General features: G+C 58.2%; 2 protein-coding genes across 2 annotated transcripts; one reads left to right on the top strand and one right to left on the bottom strand.

Annotated features, from left to right (window-relative positions):
• Window positions 1-68: 68 nt before the first annotated feature.
• PRADC1 (protease associated domain containing 1) lies at window positions 69-4,271 on the top strand. The gene is made up of 5 exons (XM_056490084.1): window positions 69-153; window positions 1,270-1,370; window positions 1,646-1,755; window positions 2,369-2,536; window positions 3,777-4,271. The coding sequence occupies exons 1-5, from the start codon at window positions 102-104 to the stop codon at window positions 3,895-3,897; spliced, it is 552 nt and encodes a 183-aa protein (XP_056346059.1). The 5' UTR covers window positions 69-101; the 3' UTR covers window positions 3,898-4,271.
• A 299-nt stretch (window positions 4,272-4,570) lies between these two features.
• SMYD5 (SMYD family member 5) lies at window positions 4,571-11,348 on the bottom strand. Its single transcript, XM_056490082.1, has 13 exons — window positions 10,714-11,348; window positions 10,435-10,543; window positions 9,830-9,969; window positions 9,555-9,676; window positions 8,888-8,957; window positions 8,626-8,730; window positions 8,150-8,212; window positions 7,919-7,989; window positions 7,359-7,465; window positions 7,069-7,125; window positions 6,701-6,795; window positions 6,381-6,451; window positions 4,571-5,924 (listed from the first exon to the last, which is right to left on the bottom strand). Exons 1-13 carry the CDS (start codon window positions 10,993-10,995, stop codon window positions 5,786-5,788), a joined length of 1,431 nt encoding a protein of 476 aa, XP_056346057.1. The 5' UTR covers window positions 10,996-11,348; the 3' UTR covers window positions 4,571-5,785.
• Between the last annotated feature and the right edge of the window lie 4,129 nt (window positions 11,349-15,477).

Here is a 15,477-nt window from a genome sequence, read left to right as displayed (position 1 = left end):
GCCGTGATTGATGGCGGCGCTGACCAATAGGAATGAGCGCGGTGAGGGGATGCACCAATGGGGAGCGCGGGTCGGGCCGGGGGGCGGGGCGCGGCGCAGCCATGCTGCTCTGGCTCTGGCTGTGGCTCTGCGGCTGCTGCTGCCCGGCCCGCGGTGAGTGAGGGACGGGGGACAGAGGGACAGAGGGACAGAGGGACAGAGGGACAGAGGGACAGAGGGCGGGACGGAGCGGGGACAGCGGCCGGACCCGCACACACCCCGAACATCCCGGCCCGGCCGCCTCCCCGCTGGCGCACCCTGATCCCGGTGTGTTTCTCCTCCCGGCCCTATTGCGGTTCCCCTCCCGTGTCCCCATCCCGGTGTATTTCCCCTCCCGTGTCCCCATCCCGGTGTATTCCCCCTCCCGTGTCCCCATCCCGGTGTATTTCCCCTCCCGTGTCTCTATCCCGGTGTATTTCCCCTCCCGTGTCCCCATCCCGGTGTATTCCCCCTCCTGTGTCCCCATCCCGGTTTATTCCATCTCCCGTGTCCCCATCCCGGTTTATTCCATCTCCCGTGTCTCTATCCCGGTGTATTTCCCCTTCCCGTGTCTCTATCCCGGTTTATTTCCCTTCCCGTGTCCCCATCCCGGTGTATTCCCCCTCCCGTGTCTCTATCCCGGTGTATTTCCCCTCCCGTGTCCCTATCCCGGTGTATTCCCCCTCCCGTGTCTCTATCCCGGTGTATTTCCCCTCCCGTGTCCGTATCCCGGTGTATTTCCCCTTCCCGTGTCTCTATCCCGGTTTATTCCCCCTCCCGTGTCCCCATCCCGGTGTATTCCATCTCCCGTGTCCCCATCCCGGTTTATTCCATCTCCCGTGTCCCTATCCCGGTTTATTCCCCCTCCCGTGTCCCCATCCCGGTGTATTCCATCTCCCGTGTCCCCATCCCGGTTTATTCCATCTCCCGTGTCCCTATCCCGGTGTATTTCCCCTCCCGTGTCTCTATCCCGGTTTATTCCATCTCCCGTGTCCCCATCCCGGTGTATTCCATCTCCCGTGTCTCTATCCCGGTGTATTTCCCCTCCCGTGTCCCTATCCCGGTGTATTTCCCCTTCCCGTGTCTCTATCCCGGTGTATTCCCCCTCCCGTGTCTCTATCCCGGTGTATTTCCCCTTCCCGTGTCCCTATCCCGGTGTATCCCTGGAATGATAACCGAGACTTTTCCCGTTTTTTCAGGGATTTTTCCTGTAGTTTCCGCTGCCTCTCAGCTCTGTCCTTTCTCCCCCAGGTTTACGCATCCATGAGTATTTGTATTTCCAAGTGCTGAGCCCCGGAGACATCCGCTACATCTTCACTGCCACCCCAGCCAAGGATTTCGGTGGCGTGTTTGTAAGTGTTAAAAACTGAATTTGTCATTTGGGTCCCTCCACCCCAGTCCTGCTCCTTGGTGGCACTCAGTGATTTGGAGTTTTGCTTAAAAAGGAGCTCATTGCTCTTCCACAAGCATCCTTGCCTCAGCAGGATTCCAGAGGTGGGGATTGGCCCCTCTGGACCTGGGATCCCAAAATCTGCCCCAGAGCAGGAGCCAGGGGGCTGAGCAGGGTGTGGGGTGGGCAGGGGGAGCAGCTCCATCCCCCTGGCTCACCCTGGCTCTCTCCCCCGAGAACACGAGGTACGAGCAGATCCACCTGGTGCCAGCAGATCCCCCGGAGGCCTGTGGAGAGCTGAACAATGGGGTCTTCATCCAGGACCAGATCGCCCTGGTGGAGAGGGGGTAGGTCTGGCACCGTGGCAGCTGCTGGGGGACCCTGCTGGGCAGGAGGGGAGCTCTGGCCACATCTCCCCATCACCTCCAGATTATTCCTGTGCCTTTCCCCACATAGATAAAGCAGGAAAATGTGAGGGTGTTCCTACCCTGGAGAATTGCATCTTGTATTTTTTAGTCTGTGGTAAGGTAGGAAAAAAGCCTGTCTGGGTTCAGGTTGAAAGAGAGTAGGTTTAGACTAGAGAGTGGGAAAGAACTCTTCTTTGTGAGAGTGGTGAGGCCCTGGCACAGGTTGCCCAAAGAAATTCTGGATGCCTCAAATCCCTGGAGGTGTCCAAGGCCAGGTTGGACACTGGGGCTTGGAACACCCTGGGACAGTGCAAGGTCCCTGCCCGTGGCAGGGATGGAACTGGATGAGCTTTAAGGTCTCTTCCAACCCAAACCATTCCAAGATTTTCTTTCCTGTGATTTTAGGAGTGTGGGTGGCTTGTGCCTAAAATAGAGACTGAGAGGAGCGGGGTTTGGAGGAGGTGTGGAATCAGGGAGACAATGCCTAGTTTGGGTGTCTCCAGGTGATCTCTGTGGCCATAAGGGGTTGGTGACAGAGGTGTCTGTGGCCCAGGGGCTGCTCCTTCCTGTCCAAGACACGAGTGATCCAGGAGCACGGCGGGCGGGCCGTGATCATCGCCGACAACGCCTACGACAACGACAGCTTCTACATCGAGATGATCCAGGACAGCTCGCGGCGCACGGCCGACATCCCCGCGCTCTTCCTGCTGGGCAGGGACGGGTGCGTGCTGAGCCACGGCTGAGGGACAGTGCCCTGAGCCCACAGCCGGGAGGGACAGTGCTCAGAGCCACGGCTGAGGGACAGCAGGGAGGGACAGTGCCCAGGGCCACGGCTGAGGGACAGTGCCCAGAGCCACGGCTGAGGGACAGCAGGGAGGGACAGTGCCCAGGGCCACGGCTGAGGGACAGTGCCCAGAGCCACAGCTGAGGGACAGCCCGGCCGCACAGCAGGGACAGTGCCCAGAGCCACGGCTGAGGGACAGTGCCCTGAGCCCACAGCCGGGAGGGACAGTGTTCAGAGCCACGGCTGAGGGACAGTGCCCAGAGCCACGGCTGAGGGACAGCAGGGAGGGACAGTGCCCAGAGCCACAGCTGAGGGACAGTGCCCAGAGCCACGGCTGAGGGACAGCCTGGCCCACAGCAGGGACAGTGCCCAGAGCCACGGCTGAGGGACAGTGCCCTGAGCCCACAGCCGGGAGGGACAGTGCTCAGAGCCACGGCTGAGGGACAGTGCCCAGAGCCACGGCTGAGGGACACCCCGGCCCCACAGCAGGGACAGTGCCCAGGGCCACGGCTGAGGGACAGTGCCCAGAGCCACGGCTGAGGGACAGCCCGGCCCACAGCAGGGAGGGACAGTGCCCAGCGTGGCCCTGCTGCGTTTGGAATGGGCTCAGTGCTGGGTTTGTGTGGGGTGGGGTTTGAGCTGGGTGTGGTTTGTGTGGGGTGTGGTTTGTGCTGGGGTTTCTGTGGGGTGTGGTCTGTGTGGGGTGTGTCTCGTGCTGGGTTGGGGTTTGTGCTGTGGTTTCTGTGGGTTGGGGTTTGAGCTGGGTGTGGTTTGAGCAGGGTGTGGTTTGAGCAGGGTGTGGTTTGAGCTGGGTGTGGTTTGAGCTGGGTGTGGTTTGAGCAGGGTGTGGTTTGAGCTGGGTGTGGTTTCTGTGGGGTGTGGTTTGTGTGGGGTGTGGTTTGAGCTGCGTGTGGTTTGTGCTGGGGTTTCTGCGGGGTGTGGTCTGTGAGGGGTGTGGTGTGGTGGGTGTGGTTTCTGTGGGGTGTGGTTTGTCCTGGGTTGGGGTTTGTTTCAGGTGTGGTTTGAGCTGGGTGTGGTTTCTGTGGGGTGTGGTTTGAGCAGGGTGTGGTTTGAGCTGGGTGTGGTTTCTGTGGGGTGTGGTTTGAGCTGTGGTCTGTGTGGGTGTGTTTCTGCTGTCCCAGCCTGGGAACAGCCACCCCTCCCTCCCTCGCTGCAGGTACATGATCCGGCGCTCCCTGGAGCAGCACGGGCTGCCCTGGGCCGTCATCTCCATCCCTGTCAACGTCACCAGCATTCCCACCTACGAGATGCAGCAGCCCCCCTGGACCTTCTGGTAGCAGGAAAGGCTGTGGTGGATGCAGGGCTTCCTGCTGGACGCCAGGATCTGCCCTGAGGCCCAGGTTTGAGGAAAGGATCCCAACACGCTCCAGAGACCCGCTGGATTCGGCCACAGGAGATCTTTCTGCTGGCACTGGTGTGTGCCCAGGGCAAACACCAGTGCCAGGGGAACCTGGAGCCTGGCAGCGAGCTGTGACTGTGGGGGAGGCCCAGAGCAGGCCAGCACTCCCCATCTGACCTTGTGCTGCTGATTTGGAGGGATGCAGGACTGGCAGGGATGGGGGGACAGCCATACAGGCTTGGTCTGTACCAGCAGGGCTCACCTGATGTCTGTATATTTTTGTCTGAGCTAATGAAGTCTGAGTAAGTTTTAGAGAAAGGGAAGTTTCTCTTTTATTTCCAACACTCAGTGTATGAAGGGATAAATCCCATCCCCAATTTTTTTCCTAGTAGAATTCCCCAAGTAGCTGCTGCAGCTGGGGCAGGGCTCAGTCAGAGCCCCACGGGACAGCAGAGCCTCCAGCACCTGTCCCCAGGGGTGGCTGGTCACAAATCCAGAGCCCACACTTGCACAGGTCTGTTCCTCACCCCCAGCCCACATCCCCACAGGAGCAGCCCTGGCCCACAGCCCTCTCTGCTTTCACCCACCAACACAAAGCACAGCTGCCCAGCTGTCACCAGGCTCGGTTTATTAGGAACACTGAAGGGGATGTGGCCCTGGCATGGCTGGGGACAAGCAGCAGGAGGAAGGGCTGGCAGTGATGGCAGTGTCACAGCTGTGCCACCCTCGGTCCCACAGACATGGCAGCAGGAACACAGCTCCCAAAATCCATGGAGGAAGGAGATGACCCCGGGTGCATCCCTGTCCTGGTGCCTGTCTGTCACAGAGCCGTGCTGTCCCTGCAGCCACAGTCTGCACACAGGGACACCTTGAGGGTGGCACCATGGGATGGATGACAAGGGGACATCCAGGGGGCCACTGTGCACTGGCACATCTCCATGTGGCAGCACTGGGAGCAGGGAAGCAGCCAGCACACAGCCAGCACACGCTGCATCCCCAGCATGGCCACTCCTGCATGGGCACAGCCTCGTCCCACAGCTGGCAGGAGGGAGAGAAGGACAGCTCCCTCCCTGCAAAACCCAAAATGTCTTCTGGATGTGGGATCACACCACAGCTCGTGTCAGCTCCTGGCCATTCTCCATCCCCAAATGGTCCTGCAGTCGCTGCCCAAGGCTCTGTGTCATGGGAAGGATGGGCTGAGCTGGGAAGGCTCTGCAGGGTCAGCTCTGCTCTCCCTGCTGGACTCCAGCTCTGGGCCACCCTCCTGCAAGATCCTGCTGCCCCTCAGTGCTGGGCAAGGCATGGAATGGAGGATATGTAAGGGCCCTGGCTCCATAGTGTGTAGATAGTGCTAATATAGACATTAAATAGTACCCTCGTGCACAGACACACACACACACACACACACACACACACATTCCCCTTGTCCCTGCAGCTGGGAAGGACAAGCACCTGCACACACACAGCAGAGTGACCTCACAGTGGTGTCCCAGGAGCTGGCTGGGTCCCACTCTCCTCCAGCCTCCCCTGCAAGCACCAGCCAGCCCTGTAGAGAACTGGGATGTGGTGGAGGCCCACTGGCTCCCAGCTTGTCCTCCCAGGGAGGACAGGGACAGCCTGACACACACACAGACACACACAGACAGACACACACTCACACACAGGGACAGACAGACAGACACACACACACTCACACATAGGGACAGCACGGACAGGCGGGAGCAGGGCACCCACCCAACCCCACAACACAACCCTGTTCTATATTAAAGCTGCTGCCTCTTGGAGGAACCTCCAGGCCCTTCCCTTCCCTCCTGCCCTGGCCAGGATCACACATCAGTCATCTCATCCTCCAGCTCTGCATCGTCCGTCTCCCCCTCGCCCTCCTCCTCCTCGTCCGACGTCACGTCGGCGTCGTCGGCTTGTGCCAGGCACTTGGGACACGAGCAGGTAAACAAGTAGTTCTCCCTGCAGGTGGGACACAGGGGATGTGTTGGGACAGGGACACTCCCACACTGCTGCTGGGCAGGGCAGGGGAACAGAACAGCCAGGAAGGGGCTGAATGTGTGAGACCCAGAGGAGTCTGGGGGTTCCATCCTGCTGGCTCAGGTGGGTAAAGGAACCCTGGGTGGAGAGGGGGTGATGGGACAGGGAGGATCCCCCAGCAGGAACCTCACCTCTATCCTCGAAGGACAGAGAATGAAAGAGAGAGAGAGAGGAGGACCCCAAATCCTTGGTCCCCAAGGCTGTAACATGTTACAAGGAGCTCAAAGCACCAGGAGCAGCACGTGCTGCACACACCAGCCCACTGAAGGTCACAGCAGCCCGTGCACAGCCACACCCCAAGGCACACCCAGCCCCTGATGGACAGTCTGGGGTGCCAGGGGCTGGGAGTTCCCCCTCAGTACCCCCAGGTGCCCCTACCTGAGTATCTTGTTGCGGCTGTGTCTGCTCCGCTCCCTCTGACAGCAGTCTAAGTAACTGATGCAGATTTCCTGTGCAAACAGAAATGCCTTGGGCTCAGAACTGCTCCCCATGGCCCCAAAGCAGCAGGATTGGTCCCAGTCCCTCTCAGAATCAGGCAGAAACATGCCAGGGTCTGGCAGCCCCTGCATGGGATGGGGATCGAGTTCCTCTGCCAAGATGATGCAGGACACAGGAGGGTTTGGGGCTGGGGTCCCTGGAGGATGTAGGGGACACAGGTGTGCTGGCACCTCAGGCCCACCCAGGCCCTGCTGTCTCACCTCTCCTGCTTCGATGTCCTCCAGAGCAGTGAGATGCAGGAGGAAGTTGTTTTCTGGGAAGGATGTCTCAGCATTGGGGATGCAGCTGTGGTTACCTGCAGGCAATACAATCTCTGCTAAGTGCCTAAGTGGCTCCTGGAACCACATCACAACATCACATGCATGCAAGGCAGGACTGGGCATTCCACAGCTGGGCAGGGTGCCAGGGGACACTGAGAGAGCAGTACCCATCATATCCATCCCATCATATCCATCCCACCCCACCCATGGCAAGCACAAACCCCCTTCTCTGGAGGAAGCAGTGAGCCAGCCTAGCCCAGGGCATTTCCCTCAGTCCTGCTCCTCCCCCCAGTCCCTGTGTTACTCACAGCAGCTCTGCAGCACGTAGAGCCCTGATCCCTCGCAGTTGAGGAACTCTCCTGACTCTGCAGCACAGACAGAGGGGTCAGAGCTCTGCAGGCTCCATCCCAGCTCATGCACACACCAGCACCAAGGAATGTCCATGAGCACAGAACACCCACAGCACTGCTGGGGTGGGTGCTGCAGGGTGGCTTCCCAAGAGCCTTTCCCTCCCCCTGGGACAGCATGGAGGACAAGGATCCTTGTGCCCAAGACTCACTGAGGCTCCCTGTCCTGCCCTGCACTCCCAGAGCCTCACCCTTCTCAATGTCCTTGTAGAGCTGGTCAATGAAGGCGTCCAGCTCCTCCCGCTGCAGCAGGGGCAGCTCCAGAGCATCACAGGCGTGCACCCACTGGCTGAGGGAGCTGGGGGGACAGGGCATTGTCACAGGGCTGGCACAGCAGGGGCACTGCCACAGTGCTGTGAGAACAGGGGCACTGCCACAGGGCTGGCAGCACAGGGACACTGCCACAGTGCTGGCACAGCAGGGACACTGCCACAGTGCTGGCACAAACAGCAGGACACTGTCACAGTCCCACAGTGCTGTGAGGAACAGCAGGACATTTTTACAGTCCCACAGTGCAGTGAGGAACAGCAGGACATTTTTACAATCCCACAGTGCTGCCAGCACACGGTGGGACCTCGCAGAGGGGATCCAAGGTGGCTCTGAGCAGCCAAGGTGTGGCAGAGGGATGTGAAAGGGTTGGACAGCCAGGATGAAGTTTTCAAGCCTGTCTCTCCCTCCCCATCTCTGCAATGCAGCCATGCACACTGCACATCCCCTGTGCCCTGCAGGGAGCACCCACAAGCCCCATTACCTGGTTCCTATGCCCTGGCCATTGGTCCCCACGAGGGCAAAGAGGGACCGAAAGCCTTCAGGAGTGAACCACTGCAGGAGGGAGAGCACAGAGCAGCTGAGGCTGGGCCAGCCTGCAGGAGCAGCTCACTCTGCAGTGCCACAGGGAGCTTTGGGGGGAGCAAGGAAGGAGCAGAGCCCCAGGGGAAGCCTGGCCAGTGCTCCTGGGCTGCCTGGAGGCAGAGGCACTCACCCTGCTGAGATACTCGTCATACAGGGCTTCGGTGAAGAGCAGGCGCAGCAGCTCCAGCTGGCCCTGGAGGACACAGCAGCAGGGTCAGGGTGAGCTGCTGTGGCTGGCACAGGCTGAGGCTGAGCCCAGGCTCTCAGGGACTGGGGCTCACAGCCTGCCCTGCAAGGCTGGAGGCTGCTGCCCTCACAGCTGGGAAATCCACCTGCTCTAGCAGCTAAAGCCACCTACACAGCAGCTCCAAATCACACTGTCCCAGCCCACAGCAGGAAATCTCCCCCACAGGAGAGAGCAGCATATCCCATGGAAGCATCACAAGGCCAAAACCCTCCAAGCAGCCACTTCCCCAGAGCCCTTCCTTTAAACCTGGAGTGTCCAGTGTTTCCTATCCCTGCTGTAAAGAGGCTTTTGCATCTGTGGGCTCACAGACACAGGCAGGAGAAGGAAGGCTCAAGGATTCAAGAGCTGCTGGGTCTTACCTTAAATTTGTCCCCCAGCAGCTTGTGCACAATCTCCTCTTCTTCATTTGCTGTCTTGCTGCAGAACTGGGAGAAGGCCTTGATCCACCATTCCTTGTCTTTAGCCTGACAGAAGAATCAAGCAGAGGCATTGCACCAACACCACTTTCCTCCTCAGCCCAGAGAGAGGGAGGATTGTCAGAATAAATGCTGAGAAAGCCAGGCCAAGGAACAGAGCCTTGGGAATACCATCCACAGTGGGATAACAAAACACCTGCTGTACCTGTTTGATGGTGGCGACCATCCTGGCCATCAGCATGATGCTGGAAGTCTCTGGGGGGTAATGCATGTTTCTGTGGGATTCAAAGGGAGAAGAGATGGCAGATCAGGGCTGGCATGGGAATGAAAAGCTGGAGGCAGGCAGAGGTGTGGTCAGGCCTGCACTGATCCATCACACCAAAGTGGGCAGTACAGCATTGCTGTGTGGGGACAGACACCTGCACCCACCTCCCTGTTCCAACCACACAAACAATCCCCTTCCATCCTGTTCACTCTGCTAAGGCTTGGGACAAGATTTGGGTCAGGGATGTTGCTTGTCCCCTCCAGGACCACTTTTTTTTAAAGCAAGGACAGAAATGGACATGTGGGATGCTACAAGGAGGATCTCCAGAGGCTGGAGATCTGCAGGAGCACCATGAAACTGCAGGAGTGAGGGGTGTGCAGCTCAGTGCTTTGTAACTCTTTAGAGGGAGTAAAATAAGGAGTGTTATCCTTATCCAGTCAGCTGTGTGTGCAAACCCTTGGGCTGCCAACATCACAACACCCACCCAGGAGGAAGGGCTGGGCAGTGTCCCACGGCCATCCCCACCCTCCAGCCACCCTGTGTGGGGATGCAAAGCCCAGGAGAGCCACCCCCTTGCCCACGGAGCAGCAGGCAGGCCAGGCCCTACCTCCATGCCTCCTGCAGCTTGTTGAGGGGGTGTGTGGGGTCATCCCGGGATGGCCCGAGGCAGAGCACCTGGTGGTACTGCTCCAGAGCTGCCTGCCTGCACTCTGCACTGCAGTACGTCACCTAGAGAGGGGACAGCGCTGGCAGCAGGACAGGGGCTCCCACACCAGCTGAGCCCTGGCTCTCGGGAAAGGCAGAGCAGCAGAGCCTGGCTGGATGGAGAGGATCAGCAATCCCAGGATGGATGGCACAGGAAAGCCTCCCCCAGAGCCCTACCTGGCAGCGGGGACACTGCTGGTGCAGCTCCTTGCGGGTGCTGCACTGCTCGGGGTGGGGCAGCACCAGAGAGCTCTGCCCCAGCAGGCGCTGGGCGTTCTCCTCCGCCGTCTCCAGAGCCCGCAGGCAGTGATCGCAGGCTGGGAGACAGAGGGTGGGACGGGGGGACGGGGGGATGGAGGGATGGCACAGGAAAGCCTTCAGAAAGGAAAGGTGCCAGAACCCCGGGCATGAACTATTTGTGTTGCCACCCAGCTGGTACAACACCAAGAGGATGGGGCTTGGAGCACCCTGGGCTAAGGCAAGGTGTCCCTGCCCATGGCAGGGGTGCAATATGATCTGTAAGGCTATTCCAACCCAACCCATTCCAAGATTCTATGGTGGCACCTGGCACATCCAGAGCTGACAGAAGTCACAATCCCTCAGATGACACCTGAGCATGCCAACAGTTCAGTGCAGAGGCAGAAAAGGCAGCAGGGCCACCTTTACAGAGGCGCTCAAACCCAAACCCTTCCCTTGGTGCCGGGCAGCTCCTCCGGGTCCCGCGGTCACCGCCCCGGACAGGGGACAGCGATGGGGACACGCCAGCAGCGCCAGCCGCTCACCTCGGTAGTTGTACAGCGCATTCCAGAGGAACTGCGATGACACCACCGGCCTCTCCACGAACACTGTTTCTCCTTTGCGGATGTTTTTGGTGGCGAACAAGCCCTTTCCCTGCCGAGGGACACGCGCGGGTCAGGGACGCGCCCGAAGCCGAGTCATCCCGGGAGTGAGGGAATCGCTCCCTCCGTGCCGAGGGGACCCTGCGGGCTTCTCTCCCTCCGCGCCCCGAGCCGGGCGGGAAGGGCGGCGCCCTCACGGAGGGAGCCCCGCGGGCCGCTCACCTTGGCGCTGCTGATGAACCGCGCCTCCGCCGCAGCCCCGGCGTGTGGCCCCGCCGCGGCCGCCATCTTCGGGCGGCGACTTCCCCGCCCTGACCCGCCGGGCAGCGCCTCTTCCTCTTCCTCCTCTCCTCCTCTTCCTCCTCCTCCTCCGCGCCGCCCCCCGCGCCCCTCAGGGCCCCGCGCTCGCCATCGCCCCCTCAGCCGCGGGCCGCGCGGGGCCGCCGCCATCTTGGCCCCCCTTCCGCAGCCCCGCCGGCGCCTGCCAAAAACACCCAAAAACATCCAAAAACACCCAAACCGGGGCGCTCCCGCTGCCGCCCCAAATTGTACAGGAGTTTGCTGTCTCTCCCCAGTCAATTGTTATTATTTCATGGTAGAGGAGCAGCCGTCACTGAATTCAGCCACAGCCCTGTCAGGCGGGAACGCAAGTTCCCCCCTCACGTGAGGTGTCCCCTCATGGACAGAGGAGGCATCGCCCGCTGCCCTGCGCACACAAAAGTGGCTCGACTTCCCCCGTAAAAACCTCCAGAACACGCTGCTGTGAGCACTCTGCCTTCGCTGCCTCCTGCTTGGGGGTCTGCAAAGCCTTAAAGCCACGGGAATGCGCGTTTGGCTGTACTGACTAATTCACAGCGCTGCGGTGGGCGGCGGGAGCGGGGCTGGCAATTCGGGATCGGGGCTGGGAATTCGGGAGCGGGGCTGGGAATTCGGGATCAGGGCTGGGAATTCGGGAGCGGGGCTGGCAATTCGGGATCGGGGCTGGGAATTCGGGATCGGGGCTGGGAATTCGGGAGCGGGGCCGGCAATTCGGGAACAGGGCTGGGAATTCGGGAACAGGGCCGGGAATTCGGGAACAGGACTGGGAATTCGGGATCGGGGCTGGGAATTCGGGATCGGGGCTGGGAATTCGGGAGCGGGGCTGGCAATTCGGGAGCGGGGCTGGGAATTCGGGAGCGGGGCCGGGAATTCGGGATCGGGGCTGGGAATTCGGGATCGGGGCTGGGAATTCGGGAGCGGGGCCGGGAATTCGGGATTAGGGCTGGGAATTCGGGAGCGGGGCCGGGAATTCGGGATCAGGGCTGGGAATTCGGGAGCGGGGCTGGCAATTCGGGAGCGGGGCTGGCAATTCGGGAACAGGACTGGGAATTCGGGATCAGGGCTGGGAATTCGGGAGCGGGGCTGGCAATTCGGGAGCGGGGCTGGCAATTCGGAGCGTTCCGTGCCTGGCTTTGGGCAGCGATTTGGTGTCACTAGATGTCACTGTCGGCTCGTGGCGGGGACGCGACACCGGGGGACGGGGCTGGAGCTGCCACCTCCGGGGACAGGGCTGGAGCTGCCACCTCCGGGAACGGGGCTGGAGCTGCCACCTCTGGGGACGGGGCTGGAGCTGCCACCTCCGGGGACAGGGCTGGAGCTGCCACCTCCGGGAACGGGGCTGCTGCTGCCACCTCTGGGGACGGGGCTGGAGCTGCCACCTCCGGGGACGGGGCTGCTGCTGCCACCTCCGGGAACGGGGCTGCTGCTGCCACCTCCATGCCCGGGACCGGCCCCTGGCCCGCGGCGTGGCCGCAGGACTGGTGTTATAAATAAGAAACAAAAGTCTCGATATTCAGCAAAATTCAGATTGCTTTATTTTATATAGACAGAGCAAGCAGCGCTGGGGAAAACCAACCTGAACTTGGTTTGCAGCTCCCTTTTTATGGGATGGTTTTTCTTGTAGTAATCAATAATTGTTATTGTTTTGTTGTAGTAATTCTGCAAGGTGAGCAGTGGTGGTCAAAGAAAATTCCCACCTTCCGTGGGACAGCTCTTGGGACAGTTGGTCATGGAACCATCTGGTCTTAGTAGATAAAAAACAGAAGAATTGGGAATTCTGATCTTTAGCAGATAGTTTGTGATTGATTACACAAAGGTAGGAAATCTAATTCTGCAAAAAAAAACCTTTCAGGCTATGGAAAACCCTTTTTTTTTTTTCTTTTACAAACTGGTATACACAATATTCATAACAGGGGGATTTAAACAGAGTGGGTTTCATCATATTTCCCTTTATCTAGGCCCACGTTCTTTTCTTATTTTAAGTATTCTGGTTATACAAACTCCAAAACTTCTATGATTAACACAAATCATTTGTCAGTTATCACACTGCCAAGGCCACCACTGAACCATGTCCCCAAATGCCACATCCACCAGGCTTTTAAATCCTTCCAAGGATGGGGACTCCAGCCCTTCCTGTGAATGAAATTTCCCTGACATCCAATAAATGGATAAATGTCACAGCCTGAGGCCATTTCCTCAGGGATTTCTGCATGGAAAGAGTGGAATGGGCATTGGCAGGGGCTGGCCAGGGAGGTTTGCAGTGCCCATCCCTGGAGGTGGCACTGAGTGCCCTGGGATGGGGACAAGGTGGGCGTGGGGCACAGCCAAGGTGACCTTGGGGGATTCTCCAGCCTCAATAATCCTGTGATTCTTATTTCCCTGTTCCTGTTCCAGATCCCAAATCCCCCCGGTGTCCCCTCCTGGCAGGGAGTTGTGCAGAGCCACAAGGTCCCTGAGCCTCCTTTGCTCCAGCTGAGCCTTCCCAGCTCCTCAGGAATTCTCCATTCCCTTCCCATTTCCCTCAGGAATTCTCCATTCCCTTCCCATTTCCTCAGGAATTCTCCATTCCCTTCCCATTTCCCTCAGGAATTCTCCATTCCCTTCCCATTTCCCTCAGGAATTCTCCAGCCCTTTCCCAGCTCTGTTCCCTTCCCTGGGCACACTCCAGCCCCTCAGGCTGGCAGAGCAGGAGCTGTAGAGGTTTGGCCACATCCACCTGCAGACAACAGGTTCTTGTTCTCCAGAAGCCTGAGCATCCCATACTCATCAGGCATGAGTGCTTTTACTGAAAATTTAGTTTTATCTCTGCAAGAACCAGCCCAGAGAGAGTAATTGTCTTCATCTCCTTTGATATGAGATCATCAATCAATTGAAAAAAAAAAACCAACTAAACTTTAGTATATATTATGTCCAAAATAGTTTATTAAGAAAAACCGCCTCAAACTCTTTTGAGAAGGATGGAAAATACATTTGGTTTGTTTCATTTTTTTGGTTACTTATTTCAATTGAAAATTAAAGTGAGTACTCAGAAACTTTTCCATCTGTTTGGTTTTTTTTTATGCTCATTCCATCTCTCTTTTTAAAATTAACTCAATTTTTATCAAGAGACAAGGCAAATAAATAAGTGACATGTATTAAGAAAGGAAAAAAATATTTCTATAAATAACAATATAAGAGTAAAGTGATTTCTAGGTCAGAAAGAGACAGAATAAATTATCCTGAGCTGATGGCAGCCATAGGAGGGCAAGGTGACAGCCTGAATCCTCACTCCTGGCCCCCCAGAGCCCTCCCTCCCCCCAAACTCCAGCTGTTAACTGCATCAGGCTGCTCCAGATGTGCTGGGAGCGCTGCAGGCGCTGTGTCCCAGGACAGCTGCAGGGATAATGAGGGAGAGCAGCTGCACCTGGGCCAGAATGGCACATCTGGCTGGGGCAGGGGCTGCTGAGCAGCAGAGGTGCTGGCAGCTGCTTTGTGCTGCAGCCCCAGCCCTGCAGCACACACAGCCTGGGCAGGGACAGCAGTGCAGGGACAGACTGCCAGGGCTGAAACCAGGGGAGGGAAAGCAGGAAAAGGCACAGATACAGCAAGGCACCGGCAGGGTCAGACCTGCTCTCATTGCAGGAGTCTGGGGGAGCAAAGGGCTGCCCCACTCTGGGGGGATTTGGGTTGTGATTGATCTGAACAAACATGGGAGTTAAGAAAATAAAGTGATCTGGGAGATTCTTCTCCTTCCTCCTTGGAGCACACAGGCACACCTGGCATAAGTGACCCTGAGGTCCCCTCCTCCCTGAGGGGAGACAGCATCCCATTGCCTGCCCAGCATCAGAGACTCTGATCGCCACCCCAGCATCAAGGCACCCTCTGATTGTCACCCCAACACCAGAATCACTCTGATTGCCACCCCAGCATCAAAGGCACCCTCTGGTTGTCACCCCAACACCAGAATCACTCTGATTGCCACCCCAACATCAGAATCACTCTCCAATTGTCACCCCAACATCAGAATCACTCTGATTGCCACCCCAACATCAGAATCACTCTCCAATTGTCACTCCAACATCAAAATCACTCTCCAATTGTCACCCCAACATCAGAATCACTCTGATTGCCACCCCAGCATCAAAGGCACCCTCTGGTTGTCACCCCAACACCAGAATCACTCTCCAATTGTCACTCCAACATCAAAATCACTCTCCAATTGTCACCCCAACATCAGAATCACTCTGATTGTCACCCCAACATCACAGTCACCCTCTGGTTCTTGCCCCAGTACCAGAGACACCCTGATTGTCACCCCCACACCAGAAAAACCAGCAGATTGTCACCCCAACATCAGAATCACTCTCTGATTGTCACCCCAACACCAGAATCACTCTCCAATTCTCACCCCAGTACCAGAGACACCCTGATTGTCACCCCAGCCTCTCTGCTGGAAACAGTTTGTGTGTCCTGGTGCTCCATGAGCAAACAGATCACCTGCCACCAAGTGATGAAACCCCAGGAATTACAGCACGTGGCTGCCAAACAGCAGCCAAAGAAACTCAGGGGTTCCTTCCAGCCAGCTGCAGCTAGGTCCTGTAGCTCCAGCTCTCAGATCAGTCTTGCTTGGACCAGAGCAGCACAGAAAGGTCCCCAGGCATCAAAAGCCAGCCCAGTGTCCTCAGCTGT

Source organism: Oenanthe melanoleuca, chromosome 4 (assembly GCF_029582105.1).
Source record: "Oenanthe melanoleuca isolate GR-GAL-2019-014 chromosome 4, OMel1.0, whole genome shotgun sequence".
NCBI lineage: Eukaryota > Metazoa > Chordata > Aves > Passeriformes > Muscicapidae > Oenanthe > Oenanthe melanoleuca.
The sequence above is the reverse complement of the archived record's forward strand: the minus strand, read 5'-3'. Positions and strand labels throughout refer to the sequence as shown.